Source organism: Rousettus aegyptiacus, unplaced genomic scaffold (assembly GCF_014176215.1).
Source record: "Rousettus aegyptiacus isolate mRouAeg1 unplaced genomic scaffold, mRouAeg1.p scaffold_m13_p_3, whole genome shotgun sequence".
Classification (NCBI taxonomy): domain Eukaryota; kingdom Metazoa; phylum Chordata; class Mammalia; order Chiroptera; family Pteropodidae; genus Rousettus; species Rousettus aegyptiacus.
The window spans coordinates 20,207,566-20,226,804 of record NW_023416306.1 but is presented as its reverse complement, the minus strand read 5'-3'; the positions used below and the strand labels follow the sequence as shown (position 1 = coordinate 20,226,804).

The 19,239-nt window shown below is 42.6% G+C and overlaps 1 protein-coding gene and 1 long non-coding RNA gene across 7 annotated transcripts in view; one reads left to right on the top strand and one right to left on the bottom strand.

The window, feature by feature from the left end:
* EPB41L4B (erythrocyte membrane protein band 4.1 like 4B) overlaps nucleotides 1–19,239 on the bottom strand; it is a 117,611-nt gene that overhangs the window by 24,729 nt on the left and 73,643 nt on the right. For 4 of the 5 annotated variants that reach the window (XM_036238962.1, XM_016130036.2, XM_036238960.1 and 1 more), the window contains exons 16-20: nucleotides 11,685–11,899; nucleotides 9,447–9,565; nucleotides 4,359–4,484; nucleotides 3,447–3,514; nucleotides 667–765 (exon numbers count right to left, since the gene is read on the bottom strand). In XM_036238962.1, the coding sequence (XP_036094855.1) occupies nucleotides 667–765; nucleotides 3,447–3,514; nucleotides 4,359–4,484; nucleotides 9,447–9,565; nucleotides 11,685–11,899 (627 nt within the window). The remainder of the gene's footprint in view (nucleotides 1–666; nucleotides 766–3,446; nucleotides 3,515–4,358; nucleotides 4,485–9,446; nucleotides 9,566–11,684; nucleotides 11,900–19,239) is intronic. The other variant, XM_036238961.1, reaches the window with a different exon arrangement.
* LOC118615026 lies at nucleotides 116–11,126 on the top strand. 2 transcript variants are annotated; one of them, XR_004956272.1, is made up of 3 exons: nucleotides 116–408; nucleotides 10,237–10,390; nucleotides 10,826–11,126. It is a non-coding gene; the product is annotated as an uncharacterized LOC118615026 (long non-coding RNA). The 2 variants fall into 2 exon arrangements; XR_004956271.1 differs by having other exon boundaries at nucleotides 10,237–10,425.

Below are 19,239 nucleotides of genomic sequence, written 5' to 3'. Positions count from 1 at the left end.
ATGTCCCCATGGAATCCCCAAACCTTGAGGGTGGGCTGGCCCTAGTGATTTGCTTCTAATGGATAAGGATGGGATGTCATTTTGATGATTAGGTTACAGAAGACCGTGACTTTCACCTTGCTAACACCATCTCTGGCTTTTCTTGTGTGTTTTCTCTGACGGAGAAAGTAGAGAGGCCCCCATAACTTAGGAACTGAGGGAAGCAACCTCCAGCCAACAGCCAGCAAGGAACTGAGGCCCTCAGTCCAACTGCCCTCGAGGAACTGCATCCTGTCCCAAACCCCATGAATGAGTCTTCAGATGAGACTGCAGCCCTTGCCAACACTTTGAATGCAGCCTTGTGAAAGAGCCTGACACAGAAGACCCAGCTAAGCCATGCTTGGACTCCCAATCTGCAGGAACCATGAGGTAATAAAGGCAGATTGTTTTAATTAAGCCATTAAGTTTTGTCGTAATTTGTTCATAGCATTCAATAATACATGTAGATGTCAAATGTATAGTGTTTTCGGGGAGAAAGATCTAGCCTCATTATGACGTAAATTGGAAATAAACTATATTTTTAGGATGGCCGTCTGGGAATTATGTGAAGGGCTAAGAAGCACTCATAACTGAACATTTAGCATCACCTTTGTTGTTATAATTGAAAAACTTGCAATAAGAACTCACAAACTGTATTGTCTTGTTAACTTCCTCACTCGGGGAGGCTTGATTTCAGGCTTTTCCACTGCTGGTTGGGTTGTTTCCACACGAATAGGAATAGGACTTCTAGAGACATACCAAAAACAGAAGAACATGGTTGCTAGAGAAGAGGGGGATGGGCAAAAAGAGGTGGGGATTAAGAAGTACAAACTTCCGGTTATAAAATAAGTCACAGGAATGTAATTTATGGCATAGGGAATAGAGTCAATAATATCGTAATAACTTTGCACAGTGACAGATGGTTACTAGACCTATTCAACATTTATATACTTTGTAAAGTATATAAATGCCAAATCACTATATTGAAACTTATCTAATATTGTATGCCAGCTATAATTTTAAAATACATAAATAAACAAAAACAAAACCAAACAACACCAATGAAAATGTTTATAGCCTTGTTTTGGCTGTTACAGGGACTTCCTTCTCAGTTAATTTATACCTGAATTAAACTGATAGTCCAGATAGCCATTTTTTCCTCCTCTCTGTTTGACTTGTTAAATATAATTTTTTAAATGCTTTAGAAAATCCAAAAACCAAAAAAAAAGCATAGGAAAGAAAATATAGCAAGCAGAAACTGAATAAAACTGGGGTATCATGTAAAATTTCCCTATCAAAATCATATTTCCCCAATATCAGAGTTTGATTCATAACCAGGTTTTGCTAGTAAAATGAGTAAAGAGAAACCTATGGATAACCCATTTTTATTTTCAAATAATCTAGAAGCTATGTTATTTTAAACATATTCAGAATATATATGTATTTTTTTAAGATAAAGAATCATAGAGTATTTAATGTGAAAAATGCATAATCAGAAGACCTTTAAAACTTGCTCTAAAACATTTTAATTCTATGTATGTATAAAAATGTTAAAAATTAAATTTCACTTTTATATTTCCTCAAGAAAATATTCCAGATAACCAATGGGTCCTACCCAAAATAGTAATTTTAAGGAAAAGCTTTCACACATTTTTATGGTGGTCATGACTAATTTCATTTTAAAAATCAGAAATTACCTTCTGGGACCAAAAGACATCAAAACAAGTTGAGGTCCTCGGTAGGGACCTCTGGCAAGTTAACACTTCTGGGCCTCCATCTTCTCTGTTAGTCAGTGCCTAATATGGCGATAGGTATGCAGCTAGTGCCTAATAGATGTTTGTTGAATAAACACATGAATGAGCAAATAAGGGATTGTCGTCAGTGTATTCTTGGTTCATGATTTCCTCAAGCTGGAAACCCAGAGTCAGCTGAATATAGAATCCCTGGAAGAATTCGCAGTCTACTGGGGGAGCACATAACTTTGCTTGGGTGGAACAGCTGGAAAGCTTCATGGAGGAGTTTATACTTAACCAGATGGAGGGAAGACTTCCAAGGTGGGAGACAGAGTAGAGACCTGAAGCGGCTGATGGGCAAGGTTACAGTGGAAGGGCAGGGGACTGAGAATACAAGGGAAAGCAGGTGAGAGTCACTGAAGGTTTAGGCAAAGGAGAGGAATAATCAGACTTGCATTTTAGAAAGGCCCTTAGAGCAACGAAGAGGATGCTGGTGAAAGGAGGCCGGCTGGGAGCATCCTAGGAGACGACAGTGGTGGTTATCCTGGAAGAGACATGGTGAGGGCTCGAGGCAGGCTGTGATGAGGGTCATGAAGAGGAGAAGATGGATGTGGGAGACAATATGAACGTCAAGTTGGCAGGACTTGGGGACCAACTGGATGAGGGCGTAAGGACTTGCAGGTGTCTGCTCTGGATAATGGGCAGGTAATAATGCTATTAATCAAGATGAGAAAATTGGTGAAGAGATAGTAGGATAGGGTGGGAAGAGATGAATTAAAGTTTTGAAAAGTCCAGGAGGCAGCTGGGTGCGTGTCTGCAGAGTAAGACAAATTTATACCAAGCATGTGAACTGGGCATTCAAAGATGACATAGAGAAATATTAGTTTATATTTTTAGCATCAAGTATAAGAATTCCCCAGGGCAGTGGTTCCTAGATCATCCCGTGTGCTTACTGAAACACTGCTTCCTGTCCCCACCGTTTCCCAAAGGATCTGAAAGGTCTGGAGTAGGACCCAAGAGTCTTTGTTTTTAACAAGAGACCGGTACAGTGATGTGTGGACCTATTTTAGGAAACTCTATCGAAGGGAGACTCTGCCAGTGTCAGTAGATCACCCGCCAAGGTGCCAGTGGGGCTGCCATGACCTACAGATTGTCTCTCACAAGAAGAGAGGAGTTTATGCTCTCTATGGGATCAGGAGAGAAAGGTTTTCCTCTGGGTTTGGGTTGGTCGTGGACTGGGAGCTTTAAAGAACACCGATGGAGCTCAGTATGGGGAGCACAACAACGGACCAAGGGAAGAGAGTGAACAACCGAGCTGGGGCAGCGAGAGAAGCCAGGTCAAAAAGGGACCCCCGTGCTCTGGGAAGGAGTCTGGACTCCACTCTGCGAGCAAAGTGGTGGCTTTAAAGGACTTTAAGCAGGGGAATGACAAGGTCAGATATACACACTTGAGAAACAATTCGAAGTGATGTTTTCATTAGTACAGCAGGTAGCAACATTAAAACTGAGCATAAGCAGCCTTTTGGAGGTTGAAAGGAAGTTGTTTAAGCCAGGCTTTTTCTCTCTCTCCAAGCTCCCATTCTGTTTTCTTCTTCCTCTTTGATTTTCTCAGCAAATGCCCTCATGAGTAATGTTCCGAAGATAATGTTGATGATACAGAGTATTGTTTCCCCATTCAAACAAGAAGCAACAGACCTTACATTAGTGTCCTGAAGACTGGATTTCTTATTGATATTTACAAACGTTGATTCTTCTTTTCCAATCTGTGAAAGAAAAAAGGCAGGTTAGTCAAAATTAATACCTTGGCATGCAAAAGTGTTTTCCATTCTCCTACATTCAAAGGACTATAGAAATATAGTCCTATAGAAATGTGAAGGTGGATCAAGGAGGTAGTTCATCAAGTACTCAGTCAATAATAAATATTCTCTGATGTTTATGTAAGTTAACAAAAAAATGTTTTCCTTGAGTCATTCCCCGTCGTGGGGTACTTAATCATTCAAAAGCAATCAGTGCTTGCCTTCTCACTTTTACTGAGCACCTGCTATGTGCCAGCTCATGCCTGAAAGAGAAAAGGATGGTGTGGGAAAAGCCAAACCCACAGTTTAATCCCCCACCTCACATTTTAGATCGGGAATAACAATCGGCTCTGTGCTCACATAACGCCAAACAGCTTATAAAGGATTTCGGAATCTGTCCTTTCACATCAGTGTAACAAGCCTGGGAGGAATTGCATCAAATGATTTTGATAGAAGCCTTGTCCTCCTCCCTTCGGTGGGTTCCACGAAGAATGGTAGGGAAGGAAGGGAACCCACGCAGCCAGCCAGGCCAGCCGAACGCACGCTGGAAGGCGAAGGTGGAGACGCAGCTGTCTGCAGCCCTCATGCCCACCACAAGGCACAGAGCTGTCACGTCCACTTACCCACTTAATACCAGTTAATAACTCTTTCGATTAAAATCCCTGTTCACAGAACACGTGTGGTTCCCATTTCCTGACAGGACCCTGACTGAAACAGCATCTTGGTCCTAGAGTGCCCCCTTTTTTTCCTACATGGCATGAGCAAAGTCCTGTGATGTGAAATCGAAGGAATGCATGTGGGATCCACACACCTGGGCATTCACTCGAGAAGCGTTCTCCAACTGGGCTTTCAAAATGTTACACTTCACGTGATCGGCCACAGGGGAAGGCAAGAGTGGGGTCTGAAGAGTCTTCTCAGAAACTTTTTTTTCTTCAGCCTGTGACGAACAAAAATACACACAATGGACTGGAAGCTAAGATTAAAGAAAACATAGACATTAACCTTTTCCCATTAATCACAATGGCAAATAACACATAGGCTTAAACATTTAGACAAGTACGTCACTAACGCCTTATATTTGTACCAGGGCTTTTACTATTTGCAAAGAATTCACAAGCACATCCTCTCATTCTCACGTGAAGTAGGGAGAGGGTACATTAGGGAGCCCATGAGCTGGAAGACGGGGTGAAGGTTCAAAGAGATGAGGCTCTTCCAGAGTCATGCTGCTAGGGGCAAACCAGGACTTGAGCTTTGAGTCTCCTGCACTCCAGTGCCGTGGTATCTCCCCCATAACTGCTACCTCTTACATATAAGTATTCAATTCTGTGACTTTTTGAGTCAAGGGAAAGAGTACAAGATATTAATTTGTATGTTTGCAATAAACCATGATGAAAAATGTGATTCTCAATGAGAAATGTGTCTATGCTACATCACTGTTGAGGTAGCATAGATAATTTGGTACCACTTTCATTATTTTTGCCATTTCCCATGTGTTCACTGAAACATGTACCTACAATTCATATGATCCAGTTAAGGTGGCTTACCCTAGGACTATCTATTTTAAAAGTGTCCTAGGCAATAATACCTGAAATCATAAGCTTGGTGACTATTGTATTTATTATAATATACGTTATAATAATTACATAACTTAAAAATATTCATCTATGTATATAACCTTAGATGCTATACATATCACACTCCGGGATATAATATCTTATTGTTAACCACATGTCTGTGTTGATCATTACATATCCCAGTGTTCGTATGGTGCCTGACACATAGCAGATGCTCAATAAATACCTGCTGAAGAAGATTATAATGATATACAGTTATTATCAGAAGAGATATGTTTAATAAGAAAGACACAAGACCTCACAATTGTTAAAAATCAATTTAGTGATATTGGGACTTAGTATGCCATGTTAGCCACAATGTACCAGGGCAAGAACAAAATCTAAAGGGCTCAAATTCTGCAAGTTCCACTAATTCAAAAGTCCTATGGAGGCTGTTGGTCCACATAGCAGGAACGTGATGAAAGTCCTAGAGGAAGTGTCGGGCAATTGGTTGGTGGACATCATTTGATAAAGACGAGAGGGCAGAGAATGCAGAGTGTCTCAGTGGGACCTCCAAATGCATGGAGGACCATTTGGTGGCACAAGCAGAACTCAGCAACCTTATGTAACAGAGACCTGGATTTGAATCTCAGCTCTTACCCTTACTGTCACCATAAAAAAAGATGACGATGATGATGACGACGGTGGTGAGGATGATGATAAGAAAAATAATGCCAGTAGCTCACATTTACCGAGAGCTCATTATGGGCCAGACACTGACTAAGCGTTGCATATGCACGCTCCATTGAATATTCTCACTTAACCATCCCATTTGGAGGTCGATACTGTCACTATCCCCATTTTATAGGTGAGAAAAACAAAGTAGAGAGATGATAAGTCACTTGCTCAAGGTCACACGGGAAGTTCGTAGAAGAGCCAAGATTTGCACCGAGGACTGGGTGACTCCAAAGCGACAGACTTGACTACGCGAATGCACTGGCTCCCCTTACCCTCTCTGAGTCTCAGTTTCCTTCTTCCTAAGATTATTATGATGATCAAATGAGAAAACAAGATAGAGTCTTTGGTTAGATATGAAAAATATAAAAAGAGCATCAGATGTGAGGAAACTAATGATTCTAAGCTTTGAAGAACTCTCACTCATTTGACTGTAATCAGTACCTCAAAGGACTTAGCAGTTTCCATAAAAGCAAATAAGAAACTTATTTACTGTTTTGAAAGGTGAGCTTTATGGTATTAGCTTTAGCATAATTTATCGTGTGTTTGTAAATCCTGTTACATTAAGATACTTGTTTACTACTGGAATGGGTGTTTTCACCAGTGTGTGAAGAGCTAATTTTAAATTGGAGTTAATTTTTTGGAATGATATGCTGGGATATAGGAATTTAATTGGTTCTAAAGCCCATGTGAGATTTTTGACAATTGCTTAAGGGGATATAGTTTTACTCACTGTAATGACCGAAGAGCTACTTTAAAAAAAATTGAATGCGGCTAAAATAAGAAAAGAATGAGAATCCAGTATTGATTTCCCCTTTGAATTTAGTGATTCTAAACTTTTTAGACACAAAATTCAAGCTGGCTTGCTCCTGTCTGATCTGGACAAAGCAAGAGCTACTGAATTGACTCAGGAAGAGGCCAACATATATTTAGGAAAATTCGAGTATCATTATATGAACAAGTTTGAAAAGGCTTCTTTAGGGGCGATACGTATTTACATTATAATAAGACCACAATTCCAGCCTTGAGAACGGCTCCCAGAAGGCTGTGCTTTCTTCTCTCTTTTACATGACAGTTTGTATTTTACATTCAATTTGAATTGTGGAAAGATGCTTTATCATTCGAAATGGAAATACAGATTTCAAAATAATACACATAAATGGCACTTGGGCTTATAGCTGGAAATAGCCCATCTGTTTGGGGATGTCAGCTGGGGATAAAGAAATGATTAGATGCATTTTTGAAATATTTATACAAATTGTTTATACATTTGAAATCTGATGAGATTTAAATCCCTGTGATGATTTTGGGTGCCACTTTGGAACCTGGCAATGACACTGTCTTCTCACCACCAACTTAAGAGGAACTTATCCAAAGCTTAGAAGAATTAGAGGATTCTCGATTCTTGAGGCTAGAGAAAACTTTAAGAGTCATTGAAGCCATTGGTCCCAATTGTGGTATCATGATAAGTTTTGTGAGGTCTGCTGTTTTATTAATGATAATCATAGTGTGAAGTGAATATTCTTTACTCATGTGATAGGACAAAGTCAAGGTTGTTTGACATCACTCTAGCCTACTTGCTTACTGATGCATTTCTTCAAATGGAGGAGAAGAGGGAGGCGTTATAGCTTGAGCTCCAGGCAAATGCTTAATGTCTCAGCTTTGCCTTAACCCAGAGCAAGCCACTGTCGCTATCAGTGTCCCCCCAATACTCATGGCGACTACAAATTACATAGAGCTTGTGAGTTCTCTGATACTATATGCTATACTTCCTCACGAAATATGTTTGGATTCTGTCAAACTCTGGGTAAAACCCTCTTAAAACATTTATTGTGTGTGTTGCATTAGAAAAGTTGAAAACCAGTAGACAGAGGAAGAAGACCAATCCAGGGGTACACGATGCATTGGGTTGGGTCCCCGGCACCTGGCACAGGCCCACTCAATGAAGAGTGGTTGACTGGATGAATAAGCGCCACTCGGCAGGAGGAATTCTTTCCAGCTGGCCATCAGGAAGGGTGGTATAGAAGAAAAGTGGGTGAGTGGGGACTTGAAGTTGGGGTCCCATTAGGAATCAAAGGGACTTTAGGCTGCCTTGCGAGGTAAGAGGAGACATGCAAGGGAGTGAGGGTCTTCTGAGAAACCTTGAAATTCTGCAGTGTAGGCTAGAGGGCTGGCTAGGGTTCAGGATAGGCCCAGGTAGGAGGCAGAACCTTCCATGCTCCTAAGAGAGAGGGTAAGGCGGGGGAACTTCCCAGGCCAGACCTTCCAAATTCTTCCTATTCCTTCTTATAAAAGGACAAAGCTAAGCATGAGAGTGGAGTAAATGACACACAAGTGAAGACTATTCTTTGGAGGATTTTTAAAATGAAAATATGTGTACTATAGTGGTTCTCAACCGGGGGGCGAGTTTGTCCTTCAGGGGACATTTGACATTGTCTGGAGAGAATTCAGGTTGTCACATTTGGACGGGCATTGCTGGTGGGTTCGCAGCATCTAGCTAGGGATCCTGCAAAACTCCTACAATGCATAGGACAGCCTTCCCACAACAAAGAAGTATCAGTGCTGAAGTTAAGAAACCCTGGTGTAGAGACGAAGCAGCATGTTGGAGTGCAAAGGGCGCTGGACCTGGCGTCAGGGTCCACACATCCGGCCCCTGTTGGGTGACCTTGAAAAAGTCATTTCCCATCCTCTGGTCTCAGATGATGAGAAGGTTGAATTAAATGACAGATGAAACCCTGCACTGGCATTCTCCAGTTCTAAGGTAAAATTTGACCTATATAAGGCTTCCCATCGGGATTAAGATCCAGCCAAAAGAGAGCTTGGCTTCTGCCCTGTCCCTTCCTCCTTCGATCCTTTCCTTCCTTCCATCAGCAAAGAGTTACTGAATACCTACTATGTGCCAGGTACAGTCTGAGAGAGATAGCAAGGGTTATGGACTGAACTATGCCCCCCCCGTCCCCGTCAAAATTCATATGTTGAAGCCCTAACCCCCAATGTGACGATATTTGGTGATGGAGCCTTAGGGAAGTAATTAATTTAGATGAGGTCATGAGGTGGGGACCTCACGATGGGATGAGTGGCTTTAAAAGAAGAGGAAGAAAGGTAAGTCTCTCCCAGCATATGGGGACACAGTAAGAAGGTGACTTTCTGCAAGCCAGGAAGAGAGCCCTCACTAGGAAACCAAATCAGACAGCATCTTCATCTTGGACTTCCCAGCGAGAAATAATTGTTTGTTGTTTAAGCTACCTGATCTATGGTGTTTTGTTATAGCAGCCTGAGCAGATTAATACAGAGGGCTAAAAACGAAAAAAGGTACATGAAGATGCTTCCCACATGGAGGTTTCAGTTAGAAGGAGAGGGAGATCACTAATGGATGGGTCCAGCCTGTTTTCCCCAGCACCGAGGGCAATGCCTCATGCTGTAATTGACCCAAAGAGAATGTAAGAGAATCTTTGCCCGTAAGAGATATGCTGAGCAGAAACATCAGGAAAGGTTGAGTAGAAACCCCTCCAAGACAAAGGCACAGGGTTTAGGAGGCAGACCAGGGTAATGATCAAAGGTTTGACATGAGCCCCAGGTCCATGCTCATCACCAGTTCGGTTCCTTGGCACCTTGTTTATGTTGATGTGCAGAGCAGGCCAGGGTCCGGCAGCCTTCACAGTTTCCAGTTCCAGCTTCTTCAGATGGGCAGCAGCCTCACTGAACAGGGCAGGTGCTCCTGGACTCAGCTCTGCAAGTAGCAGGGGAATAAATACGGAAAGGTTGAAAGGACAGATGGATATAAGTGGTAAAGACGCTTGCCAGAGCCTGTCCCCCAGCACCCTTTTTGCCTGCCTCCTTCTCCTGTAGCTTGAATCCCTTGAGGCTGCACTAGCTGATGGGGTATGAGAACACTCGAGGTCAAAGTTTCATGGCCTAACTCCCCATATATGAGCTAGGTGGTCCTAGGCATGTCACTTTACCTCTCCGAGTCTCTGGGTCATTTTAAAATGAAAATCGAATTGCTTACCTTGCAGGGTCATTGTGAATATTAACTGAGGTCATCCATGTATAAATGTTTTATTAATGGTAAAGCACTATGCAAATTGGAAAGATTAGTGTTCAGGCTAACAGGTATTTGACTGAGTCCTTAAAAACCATGTCATGATTCTGAAGTCGAATTCGTCGATTTTGACTTCTGTACTACTTTGGATTAGTTCTCCACCACTCCTCCCACTAACTAGTATTTACTCATGAAGACATTAAATATTCATCAAATAAGAAATAGTCATTACATATTAAAACTCGTGCCAAGTACTGTTTGCAGTTGGGATCTGAGGGGCTGGAATAAAGACATGCATGAGACAGATGCATGCACAGGACTCCAGATGAGAGTGATAAATGCTCGTGTGATTGCCGCAGGAGCCAGAGGGAAAGCACTTGGAGACGAGCGTTAGAAAAATCGTCACCGACAACATTTGGGCTGGTTCCTGAAGGATGTGCAGGAGTGCACTAGGCTGGAGGAAAGCATTCCGGGCACGAAGAACAACAGAGCTGGGACACAGCACAGCATTTGGTGAGGAGGGAGGAGTTCCACGTTGCTAAATCGTGGTAAGGAGCATGTGGGGTGGGGGGCGGGGACGAGAGGAGGGACAGGGAGGCTGGAGATGTGCGCAGGGGCCAGGCTGTGAAGGTCTGTACGTGGCCATGCGCAGAAGCGTGGGTTTTATCCCAGGGCAGCAAAGACCCATGGAAAAGTCTTTAGGCATTTGATCAGAGCTATCGGGCGAGAGCTCTCACTGTGGCAGCTGTAATCAAAGATTGTGCTGGAGGAGGTGGCCGTTAGGGGCTTGTTACAGTTGTCCAGATACAAAAAGATGAGACGTGGCCTAGGCCAAGGGCAGTGTGGATAGGGATGAGGGCACAGAGTTTCGATTCTCCAACACCAAGTGGGGGATGCGTTCCCATTTCTGGCTCAGCCAACCCAGAATTGTTTCCTTTTCATCTATAGGTACAAGGTGTGATGGCTCTTTCTTTTCACCAGCTCACAGACTCATGAAATGTCAGCACTACAAGATTCCTCGGCCATCCATCTAGACCCCCTCCACCTCATTTCATAGACGAGAAAACTGAGGACCCAAGAGGGGACTGGAATCGATAGTGAGAACAAGAATTGAAGCCTCTTGACTCCTGCCCCCCTCAGTGCTTTTTCTAGCCAAGTGTGATAAAGAATCAGTTCATCCTCCCACCTCCATCTATTACAGACCCATTCTTTGATAAAATATAATAAAAATAAATTTTGAGAAAAATAAAATAACATATAAAATCCAAGCCCACATTTTAAAATTAGTTTTAACAGCTGTAAAATCACTGTTATATTGCTAAAAATGTTTCTAATTGCTTACTCTGTTCCCGTAACTTCTCTCACTGGGACCTGTAACAGTGCCCACCGGGTCTACCTGATTGATGTTGCCTTCCTCTCAGAAAAAAAAAAGCCTGTCAGAAAGGCAATAGAATTTGTTTTCCTGAAATTATGAAAATAGAGATTTTAGACACCTCACTCCCCTCTTTCCTTCTTCCTTTGCTTTGAGCCAGCACCGGATACTGTGGAAGCAGAGATCTGCTACGGACTGAGGTGAAGGGATTACCTTGTCATGAAATCACAGGTTACTGGTAAACCCTGCTCCTTAAATTGCTCCTACCTAAATGCACAAAGCTCTTGTCTGCTGTTGCCCAGACCTCGTACCCCAGCACTGATAGTACAAACGTTCCATGCTGCTCCTGAAGGGTCTGTCTTGGGGATACACAGAAGTCGGCCACGCATGCCTACATCGTCCCTCCCTCTACCCTACCCCCCACCCTCTACTCACTTGTAATGGGTTTACTGCTAGAGTTTGGGGACCTCAAAGGCCCCTCCTTGTTCTCCAAGGTCAGCGAGAGGCCATAGTTTGGGTGATGCTGGTGCTGGTGGTGGTGGTGGTGGTGCCTTCCCGAAGCTTTGGTAGTGAATGGCGTGCCCCCATTCTCCTCGATGCCAAAAGGCAGCCGGTCTGAGCTGCTGAGCCCTGGGGAAGGGAGCGGGTAGCTGTGGAGGGTGTCAAAGTTAGGATTTAGAAAAGCCAAGTGCCTTGATATTCCTCTTTGTTTTTTAAAAGATGTTCTCTAAGCATGAAAAAACCCAGAGAAATCAGTTCGACAAATAGACCCAAGGGTTATTGTAGAACAGGACAGAATGGCAACATTGCACTCAAAGAAAAAGCTGAAAGTAGAAATTTGTATACATCGGAGAGCTTAAACCTTAAAAAATTCTTAGCTAGTGATTCTTAAGCATTTAAGACGGAAACTCATTTTGGAAATGTGATAAAAACCATGGACCTTCTCTACGGAAAAAGTCACTAAGATGCAACATTTCACACTCAATTTCTGGCCCTCTGTAGCCCCTCTGCGGACCGAGGTTAAGAGCCCTGGATTACAGGATAAAGACCACATTTGTTGATGTGTCACTCGCGCCCATCCCTTGCCCCCACCCCACGATCTTGTGCCATTGTCTTTTCAGCTCACCTCCTGCTACATTCTCTCTACATCCCAAGTTCTTTCCATTCTGGTACCTTTCACCTCTTTCTGCCCCCTCAGGTCCTTCCTCATCTCTCAACCCAGCTAAAACACCCTTTCCTCCAGGAAGACTTCCAGCCTTTAAGACTCACATCGAAGATCTCCTCCTCACACCCGCAGGCAAAGCTAACCCCTTCTCTTTGCTCATTCCCAGAAACCAGATTTCTACTTCCTGCTCCTCCACTCTGTCTTCAAGGCGCTCACAAGCCTGTGATTCAGGCCGTTACAATCGCACTAGAAGCAGCTGCTGAGGGCGCACAGAGGTGGATGCAACTAGTTCTTCTGGGGTTGGCGAAGGTGTTGGAGAAAGTGTCATAAGGAGAGGAGCACTTGGGGGAGATAGTCAAGTTTTGGTGGACGTTCTTAAAACAGAATCCTCTTTCTTACTCCAGGAACCCATTCTTGTGAGTGTGTGAGGTTGATATTTCCCCGCAGGGGTGGGGAAGCCTGGCTGATCAAAGTTCTCCATCCATCCAAGCAGAGTGATTTGTTCTGGGTCGTGACCCAGTCCGGGACAGAGTTTACCCTGAGGTTTAACACACGGAAACTGAGAGAAAAGGTCTCTCTTCCCTTTTAAGAGTCAACCAGGGCCTTATTGTGACTTTCCTGGGCCTTAAGCACTTCTGCTTTTATCTCTTCTGTATATAAAAAAATAGAAATTATACTTTATGACTGTGTTTGTATAAAAACAAACATGTTAATACCATATATTAAATTGAACCATTTTCTTTAATAATTAAAGTTCACTTTTTTCTAACGACTTTAAAAGGAATTAAAACAGTTTTGTGGGCCCCTAAAAAGTACTATGAACCCAACAGACTGCACCTACTGGGCCTAATGAGTAAGTTGGCTCTGACTATAAGGATGATATAAGTTAATGCTACTTATGATCACATTCTCTGGACACAAAGAATTATCTTGCAAGAATGAAGCTAACACATAGAGACCTGAGCAGAGGTTGAAGGTAGATGGAAAGAGAGAGAAATTCCTAATTGTATCATTCGAAGCCCTGGTTCCAGCCATGCCTGAAGCTGGTCTACCACGGAACTTTTCAATTATAAGGTCCAGTAAATTTTTTTTGTTATTTATTTATTTGATTATTTTTGCTTGATGTAGTTGGGTTTCTCGCATTTTCATAACTTGCATGCTTTGAATAAGTGGCAGTGTGTTATTTTGTTATCTATTTTTATTTATTTGTTTCATGGAACTTCTTTCAAGTGAAAAGGTGGAAACAGAAATGGCTATTACAGGCCTAAGAAACAGTCTGAGCAAAGGAAGGTGGTTGAAAGAGCGGGGGGTGGGGGGCTGGAGGAGAGGGAGTGAGGATCGCAGTAGCAGGAGATGAGGCTAAGAAGACAAGCTGACACCGGGTAGGAAGGGTTAAGGGGGTCTGGCTATCTGGAGGGCAACAGGGTGCCGGGGAAAAGGCTTAAGCCAGAGCAGGGCATAACTGGAACTGCAGTTTAGAAAGCTCATTCTGAGCGTTGTGTCCGGGACAGACTGGTAGGACACTCCAGTCTCTCAGTGGGGAGAGGGCGACAAGGCAGGACCTGGACAACGTCAGCGGACTGAGTGAGGCGAGGAACCCTCTGGGATATTTCTAAAATAATGTGAGCAGAGGTTGCAGGCCTGGCGCTTGGGGCACTGGGGCCGGGAGGTGTGGAGTTGGCCTCTGCTGCCGTGCAGGACACATTCCAGAAGAAATGGCACTGGCTGTCCCCCACGTTGCCCCATGAGCTGCGTCTCTGGTCCACCCCGGCTGCCTCTTGGAGACTTTGATCAGGACAGTCTTACATTGTGTGTGTGAGAATGTGGAGGAAGGTGTGACTTTGGCTTCTGGGGGCCACAGTTCAGCTTCACCTCTGCAACCTGGAACATAACCAAGGACACCCACCTTTCCCATGGAGGCGGCGACAGGGGGCAGCAAAAAGTGCCCTGAATTATCACCTGGGTCTCAGTTTCTTCCCCCGTGACATGCGGAGGAGGGTCAGGAGATTTCCAGCATCTTCTCTGGATTGCTCATTGCACACTTACGTGCTGCCTGTATGCGGAGTTATTCTCACCTATTGATGGCCCAAGTCTTAGCTTCACAGCAGGGTTCCTGGAGGCAGGAACAGCGTCTATGTAGCCCGCGTGGTAGCACACAAATTCTCTAAACACCTTCCAGGGGAGCCTGGTTGGGGAAAACTGGCTCTTGTTTTACTTTTAACCCAAGTGGGGACAACTCTACGTTCCTAATCAGAACTAAAGCATCAGGGAGATGCTGACAAATATCTCAGTAGAGCCTCTCAATTGATGGGCAGAACCAAGAGAGGCTGGAGCCTCAAGCAGCCTTGTCTGTTTACCCCAAATGTATCACCTCCTCTGTGTGCTGAGGATGAGAAAAAGTTGGGAAGCACCACCACTAGTCCAGACTGCAGCCCACTAGCCCGACTGGGGCTCCGTTAGCAGAATAGATGTAAGTACTATGTTTTTACAGCAGATGGTGTCAGCCAGAATCAGCTTCCTGACTAAACACTAGTGCAATAATCATGTTCTCTAACTACTCATGGGGGGGGGGGAAGCTAATATTTTTGAGTACCCAGCCATCTATTAATTGATTCTTCCAACAACCAATTACTATCTTTATGATATAAATAATGAAACAGAAAAAGAGACTAACTTTCCCAAGTCACACAGCTAGTAAATGGCAGAGCTGGGACTTGAACCCATGCAACTTGATTCTATAGCCCTGTGTTCTCTTAAGTCCTAAGAGATACTGTGCCGCTATATGATCAAAAGAAGTTCTTTTAATATGATATTAGAAGAACGATAGTTAGCACTTAACTCTGGTCTGGCTGCCATTTAGCTATGTGACCTCAGGTAACACATTTCACTTATCTGGGCCCCCAGATGCTCTATTTTTGGACATTTATTAAGCATTTCTATGCCAGGAACTACAGCGCAATGAAATAATTTGATCTTTGCCATGTCCAACTGAGGGATAGGACTAGGTGCATTTACTCATTATGGTTTCCAGGATACCTGTCACTTATTTCAATTCCGATTTGGTAGAAATGAAACAGAGCGGGCCATTAGACCAATATAATGCTGCAAGTTCTGACTGAATTCAGTGGAAGCATACTATTTGGCAGTAAGCAGAAAGTATATTTGAAAAACTACCTTTTTCATAATGGGTTTGAGAAGAAAATTGTGTCAACATCTTAGAAATGTGACACATTACAAATGTTAGGTCTGTTAATTAGGGATGATTTCTTACAGTAACTTAGTGGTTTTAATGTTATTGTTTTTTAAAGCAACTAGAGAGAAAAGAAACCCCTATCTCATTTTTCTCGTGTCCGAAAAGGTCAAAATTAAGATTCTGGGTCGTGGTTTAGATTTTTTTACACAGACTACTAATTGGCAGAAGAAAAATTTCCCAATCTGTATTTATTTGAAGACATTTTCCAAGCAATCGACTCAAGAATGTCTAATTCTGGTGTTAGTGCAGGTGATGTCTGAATCCACATAGGTTGGGAGCTCTTGTTTTGATTACTTTAGTAGCTACAAAAGTGGCATCGTATTCAGCATCAGTTCCCGGCGCCTATTACGGTACCTGGCACAGCACAGAAGCAAAGCAAATGTTTGTTGAATGAATGTTGTAGTGCATCAAATTTTAATTCTCCCTAGGTAATTTATCAAGTGTCTATTCATAAAAGCGTCACTTTAGTTGCAAATTCCCCCAGGTTTCCCTTATATGATAGTCTCTGCAAAACTGCAGAATAAAATATTCTATATCTTCAGGAGTGAGGAGAACCTTTAAGGTTTGGTGATAACTGAGTATCTGGTGTGAGCTACAGTAGGAGATGTGCCTCCATCTTTGAGTCTGAAATTTTCCTTCGGCGGAACTGCTATCAAATGGCTGTAAGCAGAGAAGCAGGCCTTGAAAATCTCCTTCCAGAAAATCCATTTTAACGTGATGTTATTCTTGCTAAGTTTTGCAGTGGCTTTCTAATTGTGAGGCACCGAGAAACTGTGAGGAAGGGCTTCAGAATTTTGTGGTGAAATCCAGGATTTCTGCAACTCCAGATCAATTTCAGGATGAGTCCAAAAAATAAATATTTTCACGAGTTCATTTTTACACTAAGGCTTATGAGTAAGAGTGTATTCAATCTCTTTCCTGTCTTAAAAAAATACTGGAAAAAAAACATATAGTTGTTTTCCTTCAGAGCATTCACTTCTAATAAATCTAACGGTGCTTTCCCTTCTTGGATTCGTACAGATTTTTTTTGTCTCTGATTTCTGTATTCCAGCACCCACTCTTTGCCTAAAGGGAAGATCCCCCCCTTTTTAGGTGGGTAACAGCACTGACTTGCCCCTAGCCACTGCTTTAAATGCTTCCCCACGCAGTATCATACAGGAACCCTTAGGGAACAGTACGAAAAAATAATCATCGCCAGGAAAACGCAGCTGCTAGTGTGTAAAATAATGTTGTAAGAGCCAGTTCTTTATCATCCTTTGCACTTCAAGAGCTATGGTAGACTCGGCATGAGCTAAGAGTGTTATTCTTCCACTCTGCAGAACCATCCGACTCACCCGAATGAATAAAATTATTCATTCCAGAAAGAAGTTCAGGTTCAATGAATAAAAATGCATGCACTATTTAGGCCAGGTTTTAGATAGCCTAACTGCAAAAGATACCAGTGTTAGCAGGAGCCGGAGCTGAACACTGGGTACATATTTCTGAGGTGATACAGATGGGATTAATCTATTTTGGTTTTTGTAAGTGCTTAAAAATCTCCTCAAAGGATCCTCTTGCTGCTCCCCAATTCTCGTAGGTTTTTTCAGAAGCTTCAATTATAAACATCCGGTTAGCCTCTGAAGCCATACACTGGGCCTAATTTTTAAAGGCTTGCTTAATTGCCTTTAATACAGATACAGCGTCCATTAGTCAGCCACAGGATGATGCTAGTTGAGCTGTTAGCACAGCAATAGCTCCTGCTTTTGAGGTCTCAGCTGCAGAAAGTGGATGTTGAAACCATTCACCATTCAGTAGGGGATGATTAGGTAGGTTTCTGTGTTTCTTATAACATGAGCCTACGGGGATGTTCCTCTAATTATTCTAACCCTTTTTTTAGTGAATTGCTTAAACTACAGCAGTTTTGGTATTTTAAAATCTGCAGCCTTTGCTCCAATGAAACTATTGCCGAGTCTTGGGATGTGGCTGTGATTTTAGATCCAATATATTAGAATTTTAATTGAAACTAAAAGCAGATTCATCCGTCCCTGATCAAATGCCCCAGGGAAATTCACAATGTCATGAATTTAAGAAGTCTGAGTGGAAAGTTCTCAATAAACTCCCAAACAGGAAAGGAAACATGGGTATTAGAAATTAATTCCTTTCTCCTGGCTATTTTTATGCTGCCCTTATTCCAGGGCATGGTATCATGCTGACTGTTACCTGAACTTCTGGAAAGCTGCTTTCAGAAAATGTCTGGTAAATATCAACTCTTCCCAGCCTTCCCTTCCTTCCCTTCCTTCACTGTTAAAAAGGCTAAGATGACATTATTAATTTTACTTCATCAGCCTGATCTTTATTGAAGAGCATGACTCAAGAATAGAGGTTCCAGATGGTTCACAGAAAACAAGTAACAAATGGCCTTCAAAGAAATGAAAGGCAGGCAACCTTGCTTATGGAGAAAAGCAGTTAACACAAATTCTGGTTCTTACTCATCAGACTAACAACGGTTAGAAAAGTTAGCTAAGGCTAGGACTTTGCTTCGGTGGGATCACAGGGGCCCTGTCAAAATGGATGAGGTGTGTGTTGGGGGGAAGTGAGGGGAAGTGGGGTTGGCATAAACAAGTAGAATGTCTTGGAGGGAAATTTCATCAGACAATATCCAAATTAAATAAGCACATGCCTTTCAACCCAGAGTCTTTATTTGTAGGGAATTTATCCTACAGATGGATTTGTTCAAGTGCATAAAACAGAATACACAAGGGCAGCAGCAAAATCGTAATTTTAGAGATTTGAGGCAGCTTAAATGTCCATCAATATTGATTGGTTAAATAAACATGTGCTTATTTATATGTAGAATAGCTCTAGACTGACAAGCAGAAAGGCTCACAACATTTTGCTTCTGGGAAAAACTAGGGAGCTAGGAATAAAAGGGTGAAAAAAAAGAAACTTACAGATATTTTTTGTTTGAATTTATGTTCCCTACAAAACAAAACAAAACAAAAAAAAAATAAAGTGCTTCCCTTTATTGCTTTCTACTTAGTCTCCAAATGGTTAAAGTTTGCTTTGTGTAGATGAAATCCCAAGTTGGGATGAGCTGGGAACCGAGCAGATGCTGTTTCAATTTCCCAAACTTCTGAGTCCCAATTATACCAGCAGAACAGATCCTCAGGAGCCACACGAATGCCATCCTCTATGCCCATTTTGCCATGTGCAGATGGGAAACCATGGTCCACATTCAACCTGGACAATTATTTCTTAGGACTCCCAGGCAGAAATATCATTTTTATTTTTTATCCCCTCTCAGAAGATCTCCATGGTGTTTCTGTTCTTCACTTGTTATGAGCTTCAGAGCTGTGTTTTTATGTATTAGGTTAACCTCCCTCCATCTGATCTTGCCTTTGGAACCACGCACCTCTTTCCATTGCTACACTCAGACCGCACATCTCAACCTCTCAGCCTACGAGACATACAATTCCTTGAGCTAAACTTGGAATCTCCTTGTCCTGTTTCTCATGACATGGACTGCAAAGACCTTAAATCTCAAAAACCACTAAAAATTGCTACCAGCTAGCGTCAAACATTGTGCAAAGCAC